The 21,317-nt window shown below is 37.3% G+C and overlaps 1 protein-coding gene across 7 annotated transcripts in view; it reads right to left on the minus strand.

The window, feature by feature from the left end:
- The window catches only part of ARHGAP28 (Rho GTPase activating protein 28), a 189,288-nt gene that overhangs the window by 78,289 nt on the left and 89,682 nt on the right, over positions 1-21,317 (minus strand). For 6 of the 7 annotated variants that reach the window (XM_078435410.2, XM_078435409.2, XM_078435408.2 and 3 more), the window contains one exon: positions 9,293-9,495. In XM_078435410.2, the coding sequence (XP_078291536.1) occupies positions 9,293-9,495 (203 nt within the window). Of the gene's footprint in view, positions 1-9,292; positions 9,496-9,736; positions 9,910-21,317 lie in introns of all 7 variants that reach the window. The other variant, XM_078435412.2, reaches the window with a different exon arrangement.

Raw genomic sequence — 21,317 nt, forward strand, 5'->3', positions numbered from 1 at the left:
AACAATGATAAAATATGAATACTTAAACTAAAACCATAATAGAATAAGAATGGCTTAGTGGGGTAGGAAAAGGTTTTTCAATCACTCAAATGCTGGTTCAAATCCCAATGACACCATTTACTAGGCAAACAGCTTTGGAAAGTTTTTAGATATCTCTAGGCTTCTGTTTTGTTGGCAAAATGGAGGTAACAAGATGTACTAGGTGGCTATGATGATTGTTATATCAATTTATTCATGATAGATGGCAAAGAATCTGGAACAGAGCATGAATTCAATAGATACTCATTCTCTTTTCTACATAGTCTGAACATTAGGTAAGTAATCTTTCCTTTTTTTCAGAAGTCAATTAAAAAGTTTAAAGTTCATCATAATGAGGGTTAACTGATATTGAAAATTACATGTGCAGAAATAAAAAAAATTAAGAATAACAACATCATATAACAGAAAATCCACTACAGATACATTTCCGGGAACTATGCTAAACAGGCATTACCTGAATGAGATTTGTTTAAAGAGCAGATCAAATTGATTTGCAAATAGCCTGTCAAATCATCAGTCTAAGAGGCTTGGATCCCGCTCACATTATTGTATCACATAAACAAAGCCTTCTAAATGCACTTTACAGGAACTTCTCAGCGAGGCATTTTTTTTTTTTTTTTTTTTTGGTTATTTTGTGTGTGTGTGTGTGTGTGTGTGTGTGTGTCTGTAAGTTTATTCATTTGCTTTATAAGTTATCCCTTTAACAGAAAATGCAAAGGTAAACATAAACTTAGCAGCTCCGATCCAAAATAGTAAACATTTTAAATTAGTCAGTTATGACTTGGAAATTGTCTTTTACTTAGGCCACAGATAAGATTTTCATTTTGAAGACAAAATTTACAAATATAGTTCAATATGAAAGTTTTAGAATTTGGATTTTTTCCCCTCCAACTCTGTAAGCAGTAATGAAAGAGTAGATGGAAGGAGTCAGAATTAACAGACACTGGGGTGAAGATGATCTAAATCCTTGGACTCAGACTACAGAATCTGCAGAACATATATTTTCCACAGGAAAGAAATGTCTTCGAAATCAATATTACTCCTGTAACATTGCTGAATTATGGAATCACAATCCTGTGCTCATTCCTCCAGTTACCAAATGTATAACTTTCACATAGAATACTCCTTTGAATTTCAGCTACATCTATTCAACTACCTACTCAACAGTTACTTGACTCTATCAGTCGCATACCACACTCAACAAGTTCAAACCTGAACACATACTCTTCGTTCCCAACTCTAGGCCTCTTTCAGTATTCCACATTTCAGTAAGTGAAACCCACCATCCATCTAATTTAGCAAAGTAACTAACCTAGGACATGTTGTTGACATCTCCCTCCTTTACACATCAAATCCAATATGTCACCAAGTCCTTTTTTTTTTAAATATTTATTTATTTTTGAGACAGAAAGCACAAGCAGGGGAAGGGCAGAGAGAGGAGGGGAACAGAGTGGGTTCTGCTCTGAGCACAGAGAGCCCAATATGGGGCTTGAACTCACAAACCTTGACCCGAGCCAAAGTTGGATGCTCAACCAAATGAGCTACCCAGGCATCCCTATCATCAAGTCCTTTTGATATTAATTCCTTATTATTTCTCAAAAATTTCCACTTTTATTTGTCTTCTGCTCTGACCTTGGCCCAAACTACCATCATCTCTCACCTGAACTACGGCAGTTGCCTCCCAGTTTTTCTTCCCATTCTTGATTCACCCCTCCAATCCATGATCCACATTGTAACTAAATCAGACCTTTCCAAATGCAAATAGAAGCCCTTTCCTGAAAGGTCACAGTTCTTCCTTGCTCTTGGGATTAAGAATAAAACGCTTGGGCCGCCTGGGTGGCTCAGTCAGTTAAGCATCCGACACTTAATCTCAGCTCCTGTCTTGATCTCAGGGTTGTGAGTTCAAGCCCTGCACTGGGCTACGCACAGGGAGTGAAGTCTACCTTTAAAAAAATAAAAAAATAAGCAAAATAAATAAAATAAAATCCTTCACATGGCCCACAGGACATGAAGCTGTTGACCTTTCCGGCCACAGCGTGTACCATACTCTCTTCATTCTCCCCTCACTGAAAGTACTTGTCTATGTTTGGTTCCTCAAAAGCCCCAAAAAGCCCCATTATATATTTTGTTACAAGGCCTTTGGACATGCCAATCCTTCTATTTGGACTCCTAATAATTGTCCATTCAATCTTTTAGATCTCAATTTATATATTTCTTTCTCAATGAAGTCTTTTTTTCCTGAATCCCTCAATCAGTCGGGCCCACTGTTACCCATCCTAATCCTGCTGTGTGTCTTTTTTCTTCAGATAACTTTTCTCCCAACAGACATCTAGTTATATCATTTCATTAGTTATTTTTTATCTACTAGGTTATAAGCTCCATTAGAGCAGGGCATTTCTGCCTTTGTTTATAACTCTAACACCAACATTTTGCAATGCCTGTGAGAAGCAGGTACATATATTTGTTGAATTAATTAAATCCCAGTTGAAATATTTAATTATTCTAAGTGAGAAAATGAAGAACGCAAAACATCAACTTTCAAAACTGAATGTAGCTGTCACACATACCATTCTGTACTAAAAATCCACCTAGTTAGTAACTTTGTTAGAGAAAGATACCAAAAAGGGAATAAAATTTTCTAGTAAAATAGAGTAGCTCGTAGAGAAATAACAGTTCTGCGTATAACAGTTATGAACTCTGAACTAAGTACATAAAATAACTATTTGAGGGTAATGGAGAAGAACCAAGTGTAGGCAGAAACTGAAAAATAATTAAATTTTGATACAAGAAAATGTACTGTGTGAGATTTGTACTTATACAACTTTTCAACTGAGTCCTTTCCCAATCCCTACATTACACCAGGGGTAGAACACAACTGAAAACCACAGTCTTATTTATTTGAAGAGTCAGGGGATGCAATAAGGGATTATTACTAGGACGGCTGGAAAGTGAGGGGCACATTCCTATTAGGAGGGAGCCACACAGGAGAGAGCTCCAAAATCTGCACAAACTCTGATCAAATCCTTAACTAAACATTAAACCAAAAAGGCATATGTGAGACTCCAGCATCCTATTGAAAAACAGCAGCCAAAAGGGCTAAAATAAATGAGCAAGGTTACAGAGAGTGCACAGAGCAGAGAAGATGGTGTTGTGAGGATGAGTCCAATCTATGAAAATTGCTATGAAATTAACTCCCTTTAGAGGAAGATAATGGGATACAGAGTCCCTGAAAGATGTCAACAATGTTATAATATTACATTCTCAATGATGTTACAATAGGTAGGATATAATAAAAAGGAAAACAAAAAAAAATAGACTAATTTGTCAAGAGAAAAGGTCATCAATAAAAAGTGACTCTGAGAGGACTCTGAAGTTGGACAAGGACTTTAAGGAAAAAATTATCATGAGGGAATAATTAATTCCAGCAAAGAAATGAAAAATAGAAAAAATGAAACTAAAATCTAAAATTCAAATTATAAAATTAAAACATATTAAATTTAAAAAATTGCTGTAAAGGCTTAATGGTGTATTAGAGACTTAAAAAGAAAGGACTGGTAAACTTGAAGATTAAATCAGTAGAAATTATTCAATCTGAAAGAGAGAAAAATATTTTAAAATATTTAAAACAGAGCCCAAGGGACCTATTGGGAATGGTTAAGTATTGTAATATATGTATACTTTGAGTTTCAGAAAAGAGAGAGAGTAGTGAAGAAAAAAACATATTTGAAGAAATAATATCCAAAAGTTTCCAAAATTTGTTGAAAAACCAGTTAGCTTAACTAATACAAAGTAGGTCAAATACAATAGAAAACTGCACTTAGGCATCCTAAAGAGAACCTGCTGAAAACCAAAGAGAGAAAATTTGAAAGCAGTCAAAGAGAACATATTACATATAGGGAAGCAACAATATGAAGGCACTGAGCCCTTATTAGAAGCAGTGAAGATCAGAACATAGTAAGATGATGTTTAAAAAATCCTGAATGAAAATAAAAACCTGTCAACCAATAATTATATGTCTAGCAAAAATATCCTTCAAGAACAAAGGTAAAATAGTCATTATCACATGAATGAAAACTAAGAAATGTATCACCAGCAAACTTGCTCTGTAATATATGCTAAAGGAAGCTCTTTAGGGTAAAGGGAAAAGATGTCAGACGGATACTGGATACACAAAAAAGAAGTAGTGGAGGGGCACCTGAGTGGCTCAGTTAGTTAAGCACCTGACTTCAGCTTATGGTTCAGGAATCTGAGCCCTGAGTTGGGCTCTGTGCTGACAGCTCAGAGCCTGAGCCTGCTTCAGATTCTGTGTCTCCCTCTCTCTCTGCCCCTCCCCTGCTCTCTCTCTCAAAAACAAATAAACATAAAAAAAAAAAAAATAATAAGAAAAGTAGTGGAAATGTTAAACATTCAGATTTGATTTCTTTAAAAGACATATGGCTACTTCTTCCCTCAAAATTAAGTCTTAAATCCTAAAGATATTACTTAGAGCACAGCAAGGCAGTCATTTATGCAGAGGAGCAGGGATGTTAGGGCCCAAGTGGGATGAGCAGGGCAACTATGAAAAGGAGAGGGGAAATTGATAACATATAGAGGGATTAATCAAATAAATATATATATGTAAGATAGTGGAAGCCACTGTCTAAGAAGGGAATCACAAATACAGAAGGAAAAGTAGAATTAACCTAGCTGATTTCCAGATCAAATATGGAACACTTTCAATATCAAAACAGATTATAGTAAAAGATAACCCACTAACAAATAACACACTAAATAAACCAGGAGCCCATTCTGATATAAAAAAATAATATGGGGCACCTGGGTGGCTCGGTTGCTTAAGCTTCTGACTTCAGCTCAGGTCATGATCTCATGGTTCGTGAGTCTGAGCCCCACATTAGGCTCTGTGCTGACAACTCAGAGCCTGGAGCCTGCTTCAGATTCTATGTCTCTGTCTCTCTCTGCCCCTCCCCTGCTCATGCTCTGTCTCTCTCTCTCAAAAAATAAATAATAAAACATAAAAAAGAAATAATTTGACAGCTTGATATAGAATATTTTATTTCCACAAAATATTTATTTTTTATTTTTATTTTTTTAATATGAAATTTATTGTCAAATTGGTTTCCATACAACACCCAGTGCTCATCCCAACAGGTGCCCTCCTCAATACCCATCACCCACCCCCCCTTCCCTCCCACCCCCTATCTACCCTAAGTTTGTTCTCAGTTTTTAAGAGTCTCTTATGGTTTGGCTCTCTCCCTCTCTAACTTTTTTTTTTCTCCTTCTCCTCCCCCATGGTCTTCTGTTAAGTTTCTCAGGATCCACATTAAGAGTGAAAACATATGGTATCTGTCTTTCTCTGTATGACTTATTTCACTTAGCATAACACTCTCCAGTTCCATCCACGTTGCTACAAAAGGCCATATTTCATTCTTTCTCATTGCCATGTAGTATTCCATTGTGTATATAAACCACAAGTTCTTTATCCATTCATCAGTTGATGGACATTTAGGCTCTTTCCATAATTTGGCTGTTGTTGAAAGCGCTGCTATAAACATTGGGGTACAAGTGCTTCTCTGCATCAGCACTCCTGTATCCCTTGCATAAATTCCTAGCAGTGCTATTGCTGGGTCATAGGGGAGATCTATTTTTAATTTTTTGAGGCCTCCACACTGTTTTCCAGAGCGGCTGCACCAGTTTGCATTCCCACCAACAATGCAAGAGGATTCCCGTTTCTCCACATCCTCTTCAGCATCTATAGATTTGTTCCTTTTAGCCACTCTGACTGGCGTGAGGTGGTATCTGAGTGTGGTTTTGATTTCCACAAAATATTTATTGATCACAAAGATGAAAGTAGTAACTTCACAGGGAGAGACCTTGTTAATACCACCTGAAGTGATTCAAGTAGACATCATCATTAATGGGAAAATCAAAACTATATGCCACCTGATAGGACGCAATGAAAAGAATACAGACAGCATCATGATCTGCAAAGATGCAGAGCCTGAATCTGAATCATCAGGAAACACCAGACAAATCCAAACAGAGGAATATTCTACAAAATAGCCTGTAATCTTCAAGAGCTTCAAGGTCATATATGTATATATGTGTATATATATATGTGTGTGTGTGTGTGTATATATATATGTGTGTGTGTATATATATATATATATATATATATATATATATATATATAGGCCCTGAGAAACCATTCTAGATGTAAAGAAACAAAAGAAACATGGCCACGAAGTACAAGTGATTCTGAACTGGATTCTTTTGTTATAAAAGATAATATAGGAAATATACAACATTTAAATGCAGTCAGGATTGGATAACAGTGATGCATCAAAAATAATTTCTTGGGACGCCAGGGTGGCTCAGTCGGTTGAGTGACTGACTTTGGCTCAGATCATGATCTCACGGTTCATGGGTTCGAGCCCTGCATTGGACTCTGTGCTGACAGCTCAGAGCCTGGAGCCTGCTTCAAATTCTGTGTCTCCCTCTCTCTCTCTGCCCCTTCCCTGCCTGTGCCTGTGCCTCTCTCAAAAGTAAATAAATAAACATTTAAAAATAATAATAATAATTTCTTCATTTCAGTAGTTATACTGTCACTATATACAGAACAGCTGCACACACACACACACACACACACACACACACACAGAGACAAATCCTCAATCATTAGAGTTGGAGATTTTACCAACTTCCTATCCATAACTGACAAAATAGACAAAAGTGTATGTGTATGTGTATATATATTTTACAAAATTAAAACATATAATATACATATATTATATCTTAGATATATTCTATAGATCTAAAGACCTAAGGTACTTGTGAGTAACAGGGGCAGTTGGCAAGTTACTTTCAAATGGTCAAATGGCTCCAGACCAAAAAGAAGGTTATTTAAGTTGTATTTGCAGTTTTTCTGTAGATTTTAAATTGTTCCACAATAAAAAAAAATGTATGTTCATATAAACAGTGCTGTATTGATGGTGGTACAACATGTGTAGATGTTACACACCTACAACAGTACCAAGCGCTGCTGCCTATAGCAGGAGTTGCATGCACCACCAGAAGCTAAGAGAAAGGAATGGAACAGAGAAGCTGCTGACACCTTGACTTCCAGTCTCCACAACTGCAAGAAAGTAAATTTCTGCTGTTTTAAGCCACGGGGTTTTGGGGTACTTTGTTACAGCAGCCCGAGGAAACTAATACAAACTGCCCAGTAACAAAAGGAGAGCAACTACTGATACACTAGATGAATCTCAAAAACACTATGTTCAGTGAAAGAAGTGATAGAAGCGAAACCCCAGGGCACCTGAGTGGCTCAGTCGGTTAAGCGGCCAACTTTGGCTCAGGTCACGATCTCACAGTTTGTGAGTTCAAGTCCCACGTTGGGCTCCGTGCTGACAGCTCAGAGCCTGGAGCCTGCTTCGGATTCTGTGTCTCCCTCTCTCTCTGCCCCTCCCCTGCTCTCTCTCTGTCTCTCTCTCAAAAATAAATAACAAACGTTAAAAAAATATACTTAAAAAAAAAAGCGAAACTTCAAACTAATCTATGACACGAGAACATCAGAATCATGGTTGCTTCTGGCCAGGGAACAGCAGTCATGGGAGTGACAAGATTGGGGAAAAGCATGAAGACATTTTCTGAGTTGCCCGAAATGTTAATCTTTCTTGATTAATGTGAGGCTACAAAGTTAGCATCAGTCAAACATCACTGAATTGTACACTTAAAGTTCTGTGTGAATAGTTCAAGGGGAAAAAATCCGTAAATAAATACGAAAGTCTAGTTAATAAGTATGTTTTTTGTAGAAGTTTAGGTTAGCAAACCTGAAAATATTTTCTGTGTACTCTAGGTTTGACCAAATGATAGTAGAAACCAGGTGTCTCTCATTATTGGAGGAGTTATAAATACAGAAAAAAAAAAGAAGAAGGCAACAACAAATCTTGTGGTGGTAAATTGGAATGGAAGGTTATTAGTATGAACTCATGTTTTTTTAATACAGATAGCTAGCTAGTATGAAAAAAGGGATGAAGAATAAAAGGTATTTTCCTTCATGTGTCTTTCTATCTCTCTGGATCTAAAAAGGCAAGATGGAAGGGTGTAGGTAAATGGAGTAAGAATACACCACACTGATGGAGATGGTTTCCTTGAACAGATTTTCATTCAATGTGTGGTGGGACTTTTATTTCTAACGATTTGTGAAATATACTAATTGTGGTGCACATAAACTACTATTTTTCAGACCTAGGAAGGACAGACTTACATGCAAAGGAATGAGGAATGAAAACTTTTTTTTAATGTTTATTTTTGAGAGAGAGTGAGAGAGACAGAGAGACAGAGAGACAGAGAGAATGTGTGCATGCAAGCAGGGGAGGGGCAAAGACAAAGGGAGACAGAGAATCCCAAGCAGTCTCCCTACTGTCAGCACAGAGACCAACTCGGGGGATCATGACCTGAGCCAAAATCAAGAGTCAGAGACTTAACCAACTAAGTCACCCAGGTGCCCCAGAATGAAAACTTTTTAAAAGTTTTGGTCATTGTCTTGAGATTAATCACTGGCTAATGGAAACATTCTTAGGTGGGTACTTACTTAACTACCTTCAGTCTTTCTTGGATATCTTATGTATTTACTTGGTGATAGAGAGCAACTGAGATGACCTATACTTTTAATCCAAAGGTAGTAATTTAGCTCTTTTTAATAATTAAGGACAATTATATTTTTTCTAGTTCTCAATCTTCTGTTTAGTTTCACTAAAAATTGGTATATTTGACATAGCTTTTACTTTGAGAAATACAAGATAATCTATTCCTTAAATACATTAATACTAGTAGATGCTGCAAAACCAAATATTTTTTTCCTCTACAATTATACTGGCATCTTTTTTCTTTCTCTTTCTTTTTTTTGTAATGAATAGTCAAGTGTACAAATGTAAAAGCCATCAAAATTAGAATACTCAATCTGCCAGATGATAATGAATCAAATCAATGATAGGCACAGCATGCCTAAGCAGTGATACGTCAGAAATCAAGTTGGATGTTGACAGCTCTTCTTGTTAGGACATGTCACTGTTTATAGAAGTCACCATGAGCCAGTCCAACAGATATAAATGAGTGGGAGCTGGTAGCTGATATGCCAAATTCTACTGATTTCATTTGTTAAACTACTACTAGAATGATTTCCATCTGTGAACACAACAAGACACACGAAGGAAGATAGTAAACACACAGGAAGACAGATCCAACACCTTACCATCCACAGGCTTGACCTCAGCTGGTATCTGCTCTTCCTGTGCTCTCATGCTACTCTCTTTAATGCTTTCTATTTCCCGCAAGAAGTCCTCCATGGAGGTGCTGTCTATGGAGGCTTGTGAGTTGGAACGGTTAAACGCAGGCGAATGTAGGGACTCATTGGAGAGCATTCTGTTAATTCTTCGGCAGCGAGGAATAGATTTTCTGAGGAAAGAACAATATCTGTTGTTAATAAAAATTAGTGTCTTTTAATGTTACAAATCATGAAATAAAATTTATGTTTAAAATCAATGGAGAAATAGAGTTAAGTGTGACAGAGTGGGCTTTGAGAGAATAATCTCCACTCAGTGGTGGCCCTTCTTTTTTATTCCCTATAATTCATAATGATTCTCTGGCCATGTAGGAATCACAGTGATAATACTTTTTATAATTTTCACACACTTACAAAGCATGCAGTTACTTGTACTGGCCAAAGCATAGAGTTTAGGGCAGTATCTCTGATGAACACAGATGCAAAATCCTCAACAGATTATTAGCAAACTGAATTCAACAATCCATTAAAAAAATCATTCACCACCAAGTGGGATTTATTCCAGAGATGCAAGAGTGGCTCAATATCTGCAAATCAATCACAGGATATATCACATTAGCAAAATAAAGGATATAAACCATATGATCATCTCAATAGATGCAGAAAAAGCATTTGACAAAATTCAACATCCACTCATGATAAAACTTCTCAGCAAAATAAGTATAGAGGGAACATATCTCAACATAATAAAGTCCAGATACGACAAACCCACGGCTAACATCATACTCAATGGTAAAAAGCTGCAAGTTTTTCCACTAAGATCAGGAGCAAACCAGGAGGTCTACTCTCAAACTTATATTCAATATAGTACTGGAAGTTCTAGCCACAGCAGTCAGATAAGAAAAAGATAGAAGATGCTTCTAAATTAGTAAGAAAGATGTAAAACTGTCAGTATTTGCAGATGACATGATACTATATATAGAAAACCCCAAAAATACCATGAAAAACTATTAGAATTAACACAAGAATTCAATAAAGCTGCAGGATACAAAATTAACATGCTGATGAAATCTGTTGTATTTCTATACACTAATAATGAACTAGCAGAAAGAGAAATTAAGTAAACAATCCTATTTACACATGCATCAAAAAGAATAAAAGACCTAGAAGTAAATTTCACCAAGAAGGTGAAAGACCCCTACTCTGAAAACTATATGACACTGATGAGAGAAGTTGAAGATGACCCAAATAAATGGAAACATACACCATGTTCATGGATTGGAAGAATCAATATTGTAAAAATGGCCATACTACCGAAGCAATCCAAAAATTCAACATAATCCCTGTCAAAATAACAATAGTATTTTTCACAAAACAAGAACAAATAATCCTAAAATTTTTATGGAATTTTAGAGATCTCAAAGAGACAAAGGAATCTTGAGAAAGAACAAGTTGGAGGTATCACAATTGCAGATTTCAAATTATTATTACAAAGCTATAGTAATCAAAACAGCATGGTACTGGTACAACAAGACACGTAGATCAACGGAACAGAATAGAGAGCCCAGAAATAAGCCCACACTCACATGGTCAGTTAATCTATGACAAAAGAGGCAAGAATATACACAATGGGGAAAAGAGAGTCTCTTTAATAAATGGTGTTGGGAAAGTTAGACAGATACATGCAAAAGAATAAAAGTGAACCACCTGCCTACACCAGACACGAAAGTAAACTCAAAATGGATTAAAGACTTAAATGTAAGACCTGAAACCATAGAACTCCTAAAGGAAAACATAGGCAGCAAACTCTTGGACATCAGTCTTAGTAGTATTCTTCTCAATGTGTCTCCTCAGGCAAGGGCAACAAAAGCAAAAATAAACAATTGTGACTCCATCTAACTAAAATCTTTTGGACAGTGAAGGAAACAATTAACAAAACAAAAAGGCAATCTACTGAATGGGAGAAGTTATTTGCAAACGATGTATGTGGTAAGGGGTGTATGGTACGTACTAGAAGGCTGTTTGGGCAAGCACACCCTGAATGTCTGTGTTAACCACTATCTTGAGAATGCAGAGATCCTATCCTCCTTCTATATTCCCATCAAACAGAATAGGTAGAAGAACATGTTGTTCAGTATTCAAGGTTAGGAGATCCAATGGTGGCCAACCCAATATCTCTCTTGTAACAAAGAATGTCTGGATGCTAGGCCTCAATCTCCTTGGAACACTGGCTGTGCATGGAACGGAAGGGCTACAGATAGTTGGTAGGCTAGTTGCTACACTATAAAAACTTATTGCATGTGGATTCCAAAAGTGGATGCTTTGTCCACTTGGCCACTCCTGGATTTCCTGTATGTAAGTTCCCCAAACAAACCTATGTCTTGATCTCTGTCTCTAAGTCACTCTTTTAGCCTTGCCAGACCATCATCTACCCTTGGCTTAGAGTCTGCTGGTGTGTGGCTACACAAAGGGTTAAAATCCAAAATATATAAAAACTCATAAAACTCAATACCAAAAAAAAGTCCAACTGAAAATGGGCAGACGATGGGGCTCCTGGGTGGCTTAGTCGGTTGAGTGTCCGACTTTGGCTCAGGCCATGATCTCGCAGTTCGTGAGTTCCAGCCCCATGTCAGGCTCTGTGCTGACGGCTCAGAGCCTGGAGCCTGTTTCAGATTCTGTGTCTCCCTGTCTCTACCCCTTTCCCGCTCATGCTCTATCTCTCTCTCTCAAAAATGGATAAACATTAAAAAAATTTTTTTAAATGGGCAGATGACCTAAATAGACACTTTTCCAAAGAAGACATACAAATAGCCAACAGACACATAAAAAGATGCTCAACATTGTTAATCATCAGGGAAATGCAAATCAAAACCAAAATGAGTGACACCATTTTGACATCTGACACCAGTCACAGTGGCTAGTTTCAAAAAGACAAGAAATAGCAAGTTTTGACAAGGACGTGGAGAAAAAGGAATGCCTGTGTACTGTTGGTGAGAATGTACACTGGTGAAGCCGCTACAAAAAAACAGTGTGAAGGTTCTTCAAAATTTTTAAAATAGGAATACCATACAATCCAGTAATTCTACTTCTGGGTATTTACCTGAAGAAAATGAAAACACTAATTCAAAAAGATATATGCACCCCTATATTTATTGCAGCATTATTTATAATAGCCAAGATATGGAAGCAACCTAAGTGTCCATTGATACGATGAATGGATACAGAACGTGATGTATATATGTACACATGCACACACACACACAATATGGAATATTATTGAGACTTAAAAAGAACAAAATCTTGCCATTTCAACAACATGAATGGACCTAGAGATTATTATGCTAAGTGAAATAAATCAGAGAAAGACAAATACCATAGGATTTCACTTATATGTGGAATCTAAAAAACAAAACAAATGAACAACTAACAACAAAACAGACTCTTAAATACAGAGAACTGATGGTTGCCAGAGGGGAGGAGACTAGGACCATGGGTGAAACAGCTGAAGGACATTAAGAGACATAAAATTCCAGTTATAAAATAAGTCACAGGGATGAAAGGTACAGCAAGGGGAATGTCGTCAATAATATTGTAATAATACTGTATGGTGGCAGATAGTGACTACAGTTATCATGGGAAGAATTTTTGTAAATGTTGTAAATACATAAATGCCAAATCACTATGATGGACACCTCAAACTCATATAATATTGTATGTCAACTATATTTCAACTAAAAGTACGTATAGTAAAAGTTAGCTTTGGAAAAGTATCTAAGATGATGACAGAGAAGGTGTAAAAAGTTGGCTGCTCACACCCACTAGGATGGCTACTATCAAAAAAAAGAGAAAGCAAGTGTTGGCAAGAATGTGGAGAAGATGGAACCCTTGTTCACTGTTGGTAAGTCGAATTTCTGTGGACAACAGTATGGCAGTTCCTCAAAAAATTACATATAGAATTACCATTTGATGCAGTAATTCCACTCCTAGGTATATATACCCAAAAGAATTGAAACAGGGTCTTAAAGAGAAATCCATACACTGTGTTAATAGCAGTGTTATTCCTGATAGCCATAAGGTGGAAGCAACTTTGACAGATGAATGGATAAGTGAATGTGGTCTATACATATAATAAAATATTATTCAGCCTTAAAAAAGGAGGAAATTCTGATACATGCTACCACATGACTAAACCTTGAGGACATTATGCTAAGTGAAATAAGCCAGTCACAAGACAAATGCTGTATGATTCCATTAATAAGAGGTATGTACAGAAGTCAAAATCATAGAGACAAATAGCAGAGTGGTGCTTTCTGGGCTCTGTGGGGCTGAGGAAATGGGGAATTTTTGTTTAACGAGTATAGAGTTTCAGTTTTACAAGAGAAAAAGAGTTCTGGAGAGGGATAGTAGAGGTAGTTGCACAACAATGTGAATATACTTGATACCACTGAACTAGCTGTATGCTTAAAAAGTGGTTGGGGTGCCTGGCTGGCTCAGTCAGTTGAGTGTCTGACTTCAGCTCGGGTCATGATCTCACAGTCCGTGGGTTCGAGCCCCGCGTCGGGCTCTGTGCGGACAGCTCGGAACCTGGAGCCTGTTTCGGATTCTGTGTCTCCCTCTCTCTCTGACCCTCCCCAGTTCATGCTCTGTCTCTCTCTGTCTCAAAAATAAATAAATGTTAAGAGAAAAAAAAAATTTAAAAAAAATGGTTAAGAGCGGCAGTGCCTGGGTGACTCTGATGAGCATCCGACTCTTGATTTCAGCTCGTGCCGTGATCCCAGGGTTGTGGTATCAACCTTAACCTTAAGAGAGACCTGAAGATTTTCTCTCCATCTCTGGAGCACCTGGGTGGCTCAGTCGGTTAGGTCTCCAACTTTGGCTCAGGTCATGATCTCATGGTTTGTGAGACTGAGCCCCACATCAGATCTGTCTCCCTCTCTCTCTGCCCCTCCCCTGCTTACTCACGCTCACTTTCTCTCTCAAAAAATAAACACTAAAATATATATTTTTAAAAAGATCCCGTCCTCTCTCTCTCTCTCCCTCTGTCCCCTCTCCCCACTCATACTCTCTCTCTCTAAAAAAAAAAAAAAAAAAAAAAAAAAAAAAAAAAAAAAAAAGGTTAATATGGTAACTTATCAGAACTATTAAAAATTGAAAAAAAAATTTAAGTTGGCTACTTAAATACTGAGATAGTAGTGTGAGGAAATAATCTGTAACATTAAACGGAAAAATCCTACATGAGGATGAGGAAGGGGGCACCGACCTGGAACACAAAGACCCATACATAGTGAGTTCAGGGAGAACTGGATCACCGCTACAGGCAAGGTCAAACCACTGAGGAGGGCAGTGCAGACTCCTGCGATCTAGGAGGGCCACAACAGGGCTACCTCCAATCTAGCAGATACACAGTTGAGCAGAGCAGAGAACAGCTTCATGGGGCACTTTGTCACAGGGCCGCTGCGAGGACTAAATAAGTTAGCACATGTGTACATTTAGAACACAAAAATATCCAACAAATGTGAGTTTAAAAAACCAGAGGCACAATGGGGGAAATATATGCGAAAATGCTAGAATTCTGGGAAATTTTTGAGATTTGCATAAAAATAAAATGAAGTATTTTTATGTGAGGTGGTGATGTGTTAAGTGACCTCATTGTTGTGGTAATCATTTTGCAACATGTGCACATATCAAACCAACACGTTGTGCATCTTAAATTTAACCCAATGTTATATGTCAATTATATCTCAATAAAACTGGAAAAAATTCAAAAAATATTTCACTTCTATGGTATCTGATTGACAAATCTCATACTCCCTGGGAACAATGTTTGATTAACAAGAACACTTTGGTTCTGAACCATGAATAACTGAGCTACTTTATGCAGTATGATCTTCTATTCTTGTTCTGACATTATTTTTTTTCTTTTTAATTTGCCAATTTGGAGTGACTGTGCACCTTCTTTCAAAGAACTCCAAGCCTGCCTTGTTCTCCCTTGGCTCAACTGGAGTTGACCAAAACGCTGAGACTACCTCTTCACCAGTGTGCAGGCCGAGCTGTTTCACCCAAAACAAGAACTCCCAGATGAAAAGAGGCCAACTGTGGCATTATGACTCAGGGCAGTTTCATTTTTATATGCAGAGCAGCAGAGGACTGCTATGGAATTTAGCCATGTCCTATAGCATATGCAAAGCACACTGATACGCAGGAGCAAACAGAGAGACAGGGGAATAAGAAAACAAATCCGTGTGCTCAATACTGTCTCTAGGAATCCTACATTTCTAAATCACTTTTAGCAGAAGTTTCTGGCATTTTACCACTGGTCCTGACACTACCATACTGTTAAGTAGTGCGAGTTTTGAACATCAACTGGCAGGGAGTTAGCCAATTTATTTTTAAAACTCAAAGCATTTCAGAAAATTACGAACTATCCCTTTTATTTTCTTATGCTGTGAATTTCAGGCAGCTTTAACAATTGGGTGGTAAGAGTTTTCTACTGAATTCTTTATAGTCTGAAAGACACACATATTCTTTTTTTTTTTTAATGTTTATTTATTTTGAAAGAGAAAGAGCATGAGTGAGGGAGGGGCACAGAGAGAGAGGGAGAGAGAGAATCCCAAGCAGGCTACAGGCAGTAAGTGCAGAGTCCTACGTGTGAACCATGAGATCATGACCTGAGCCAAAATCACGAGTCAGTCAGCTGAACTCACTTAGCCACCCAGGTGCCCGAAGACAGATATATTCTAATGGTAGAGATAGAAATCGACACAGGTATCATGATGGCTGTAGCTTCCTTCATTATTTTTTATGCTTTGAAGACTTTTCCCTTTTGCAACAAGACCAATACTGAAAGCCACTAATTTCAAGAATTCTAGTATAGAAACATCTTATAAACTGTATCCAATTACCACTGCTACACAGCTTACTACCCTTCATATACCATATTCAGAAGCCCAAAACCTTCTTAGTTATGGATATTTTTTAGGTTTATATCTTTCAAAAATGAATGTGCTTGACTTGTGAAAAAGTTACAGTATTAATGACAGACATGGACCAAGTTTTTTTTGTTTATTTGTTTGTTTTTAGTGTTTATTTACTTTTGAGAGACAGACCGAGAGAGAGAGAGAGAGAGACCACCCAGGTGCCCTGTCATGGACCAAGTTTTTAAAAACTATAACCCAGTACTGAAAGCATAAAAGTTTAAATCATACATAAGTTATAAAGTGGAAATTGAAGGTCTTCTCCATCTGTATCACATCAGTATTTGCCTATAAGCTGCTCTGTTTCCCCTACTCAAAAATATGTCATAGATATATTTTCTGTGCCAGCACAGAAATATCACCTCAATAACTGCATGGACTGGCATAAGTTATCTTAGAAATTAAGCAAACACGCAGATATATCCAGGCACTGAAAATGTCTGAAGAAGTGAGAAACTTGAGAAAGAATAAGTACATCTTAGAAGATGAGGAGCAGACACATTTAGGGCTACTAATGACAGTTTTAGTTACAGCACACAATTTCTTACTCATGCAAAGCTTACATTGGTGGAATCTCAGAGAAGAGATCACCGTAACATTCTGCTGGGGTAGGGGAATCAAATGTGAAATACAGGTCATGAGTATCTGAGTAACACATTGGTTCATTCTGAGGTAATCCACCCAAAGAATCCAATAATTGCATGATTTTTTTTTTTTTTTTTTTGGCAAAGAAGTAAGACAGTATTTTGGGGACGAGCACATTTGGAAGAGTTCTCGCTTTTTCAGTTAGGGATCCAAATATTTCCCTCCTCATCCCAGGGTAGAGTAGGGACCACGACCTACCAGTCTTAAAGCATTACATAATTATGATCCTCAGGCTCATCCAACACTTTGATGAGCCTTTAATCTGTAGCTTCATACCTCACCATATTAGGATAAATAGAGCTTAATCTTCATAAACTGTTTGTATTTTTTAAATTCCAAAACAATACCAGGAAAATATTACTTGAAACACAGACAGTAATTGTATCACACAGCAACTTTTGTTGGGAAAACAGCATTAGGTTTCAAATTAGATTTTGAGTGCATAGTGATTTCCATGAATTCAAAGTGGCATTAACAATGATTTTATTATTCCATTTTTCCCTCCATTATTTTTCTAGATATAACTTGTATTACATTGCAATGATTATTGGAGATCTGTAACTTCTTATTGTCTACACTGAATGAGTATTTTGTAACTTCAGAACAATGTAAATACAAGAGTATAATTCTCCCTCCACAGATCAACTGACTTTTAAAAAGTCAATAATCTTTTCACAAATCAAATAAGTAGTCTTTTATATGTATCCCTTCTGGCGCCCTTTCTTTCTGCATGCCCCTGTACCCATAACAGATCATTTGTTATCAGCTTCGAGGACTTCATCTGGCACTTCCTCTATTTTACCTTAGCATTTGTCATACTGTGGACCTGGTGGCAACAAACTCCCTCAGGTTTCTTTCTGAACACGTCTTTAATTCATTTTCGGTTTGGTGAATTTTTTTTACTGGGCACAGAATTTTAGGCTGGCAGTTTTTATTGTTGTTTTTCAAAACCTTTTAAAGATGCCATTCCATTGTCTTCTGGACTCCTGAATCTGATGAGAAGTCCATTATAATTTTTTATTGAGATTCTTATAAATATAATGTCTTTTTGTTCTCTAGCCACTTTTTCATAGATTTTCTCTTTCTCTTTGTTTTTAGCAATTTAATTATGAAATGCCTACACTGGGGTTTTCTTTGTATTTATTCTGCTTGAGGTTTACTGCGTTTCTTGAATTTGTGGGTCAATGTCTCTCATCAATTTTGAAGTATTACCCATCTTCTCTTCAACCATTTCTTTTGTCCCATTCTCTCTCTCCTCGTCTCCTGGAACTCCAATAACATGAATGATAGCCATTTGATATGGTCCCAAATGTCCTTCATGGTCTGCTTTGCCTTATCCTCCACTCCTTCTCTGAGCTACAGTTTATTTTCTACTACTCTGTCTTCAAGTTCACTTTTCATTTCTTCTATGCATCTAGTATGTCTATCCAGTGAATGCTTCAATTCTGATATTGTGGGGTTTTTCATAATACATATGTCAAATTAGCTCTTCTGAAAGATTCGATTTCTCTGTTGGCATTATTCATCCTTAATCCATTCTGTCCAACTTTTCCTCTGATTTCTTTAATATATTATCATTATCATTTAATGTGTCATCATATCATCACTATATATCATTATCATATTATATTATTATTTAATATATATCAATATAATATATCATTATCATATTATCATATATCATATCATATAATATCATTATCATTTCTTTAATATATTATCATTGTTACTTAAAAGTTCTTATCTCATAATGCCAACACTTGTGCCATCAGCGTGCCTGCTAACATTGATCAAAAACCAGTCAATTCTTAATGGGGGCCACATTTTCCTTTTCTTTTACAAACCTCGTAACTTTTTGTTGTATGACATTTATTATTTTTTAAGGGAGCTCTAGAAAACTGGAATAAATAGTAATTTCCCCCAGAAGGGCAAGACTTTTCCTCTGTCTGGTAGTTAGAGTGAGACACAGATCACTTCACTCCAATCAGGAGCTGAGCGGGGTCTGAGCTGTATTGCAACTTTAATTAGTTGTAGGTTACCTGTAGTTCTAAATGCTTTAAGAGTCCTGTGTGTTTACAAGTTCTTCCCTCCAGGAGGGCTATGCGATAAACACTGTGGGACTCAGAAATCTCTCTGTGCTTTAGAGTCTAGCCCCCAGCCTCCTGTGTTGTTGCTCTCAGACCAAAAATCCCAAATGAGAGGATTATTAGGTGTGGAAGACCCTGTATCTGGGCTTCAACAGATTCCAATCTGCTGTGCCAGTGCACACAGCCATTAACAGCTGCACTGGTGTCTCCTTGCCCCTGCAGATGCCTTCTGCCCAGGCAGGTATGATTGTCTGCCCAGCACTGCATAGACTCAGGGGCAGAAACGTGCCCAGGGAGGGAAATGACTGCTGGACTCTGTCACCTAGGAAGAGCTCTGCCCTCCGTGGAATTTAGCTCCTTTAGACATCGTGTCCGCAGCGTTCCACTACAGTGTTTATAAAATAAATGATTTTTACATTTATCTGTTCTTCTCTAGTTGTTACAGTAGGAAAGACAGTCAGCCACCACCTAGTCTACCTCCTAACTGTTAGTGGAAATCCCACAGAACGTTGTAAACATCAGATTTCCTTTAACATCGTATTTGTTAATGAACTGCTAGCTCTGTCTAACCACAAGTCCAAGTTTTCTGAGTATATGCCGCAGAATATTTTTAAAAGACATACTTCTTGCTAAGAAATACTCTATGGGCCCTTATTGTCTCTTATAAAGAATTTCACATATAACAATTTACTACCATACACATTACATCATTTGATCCTTACATTCACCCCATAAAGCAGCCAAAGCAAAAATTCACATTTCATCGAGGGAAACAGTTACTGACAGCAAAGCGGAGACACAGAACTTCCCACTACAATTACAATAAAATGCAAATGCTCTTCTAGGACTCCATGGCCCAGCACGTTCTGTCCTCAACCTGCTTTTGCAGTCACACCTTAGATCACTCTCCCCAGCATTAGCACTAGGCATGCTAATCTTTTCTCAGTTTCTTTAAAAAGCCAAGCTGTTTCTTCTCTCAGGAAATTTTCTCTTACCGGTTTTTCTGCCTGGAACATTCTCCTATTTCCATGCCAAGATGCTTCCCATCGTTCAGCTCCCAAGGTAAATGTCACCTCCTCGGGGGATCTTTTCCTGGCCATCCTAACTTGGCATTCCTCCAGTTATCCATCATCTCAGCTTTCTGCACTTTCTTTTTCTCATCCATCAACAACTTACACTTCATCTACTCACTTACTTCATTTTTCTGGAATGATTTTCCCCAGCAGAATATAGAAGAACCATGTCTGTCTCATTTACACAGTATCTGGCCAGTAACAGGAACTCAGAAATATTTGCTGAATGAATGACTATTGACAATGGAGCCAGAATATAAATTCAAACCTTTTCAATACTGTCCAAATGCTCTCCCTAACAGTAATCTTTCTTAATTTCAAAAGTCCCCTCAGGTATTAGTGTATCTGTGTATTACTATACATATCTTTGTACCAGAGAAGAAACATGTGGTGATTTAGAGAAAAACTGTGAAGCCAGCTGGCCCAGGTTTCAATGTGGGCTCTGACACTTGCTGGATCTATAACTTTGCACAAGCTATTGAACCTCTGTCCCCCACTGCCTAATCTGTAAAATGGGAATATTAATCATACACATGTCCTGGGGTTATTATGAGGATTAGTGAGGATTAATAATATGTGAAATGCATGGCACATAGTAAACCCATATGTAAAGTGACTGCTATAATTTAATTTTTTAGCATGCCCATAACTAGATTTATGCTCACGCTATTATGGAGGTCACTAAAACATCTCTAGAAATAAAATGAGATAAATAAAACTGCATTTATCAGAACTTCTCTCTGATCCAACCCCATCCCCAAGCCTTCTTGTTTCTTCAACTTCCTTAAGTTCTGGCCAAATCACAGCAGAAAAATTCTTCCCCATGGTTTCAGTGAGATCTTTTGTTTTCTTAAAATAAGTGCTATTGCTTTCTCTTCTCCTTCTTCCTTCTTGGAACGTAGACAAGATGACTGATACTTTAGCAGCCATCTTGCAATGATGAGAGAAAAGCCAAGAAAATTACAGTGATCAGCCTCGATATTACTGAGTCTCAAAAATAGTATCAGATGCTGCCTACCTCTGGTCTTCTAGAAATGTGAGAACAACAAGCTCCTATTTTTGAAGACTATGCTAATCTTTGTTGTTGTCATTATTATTACTTCCAGCCCAGATAATTCTCAATGATATAACTAGAAGGAATACTTTAATAAGTCATTTAGAGTAGATTATATGCCTTCTCCACTCCACTAAGAGGATTATTCAAGTAAGAATCCAG

Source organism: Panthera onca, chromosome D3 (assembly GCF_046562875.1).
Source record: "Panthera onca isolate mPanOnc1 chromosome D3, mPanOnc1 haplotype 2, whole genome shotgun sequence".
Taxonomy (NCBI): domain Eukaryota; kingdom Metazoa; phylum Chordata; class Mammalia; order Carnivora; family Felidae; genus Panthera; species Panthera onca.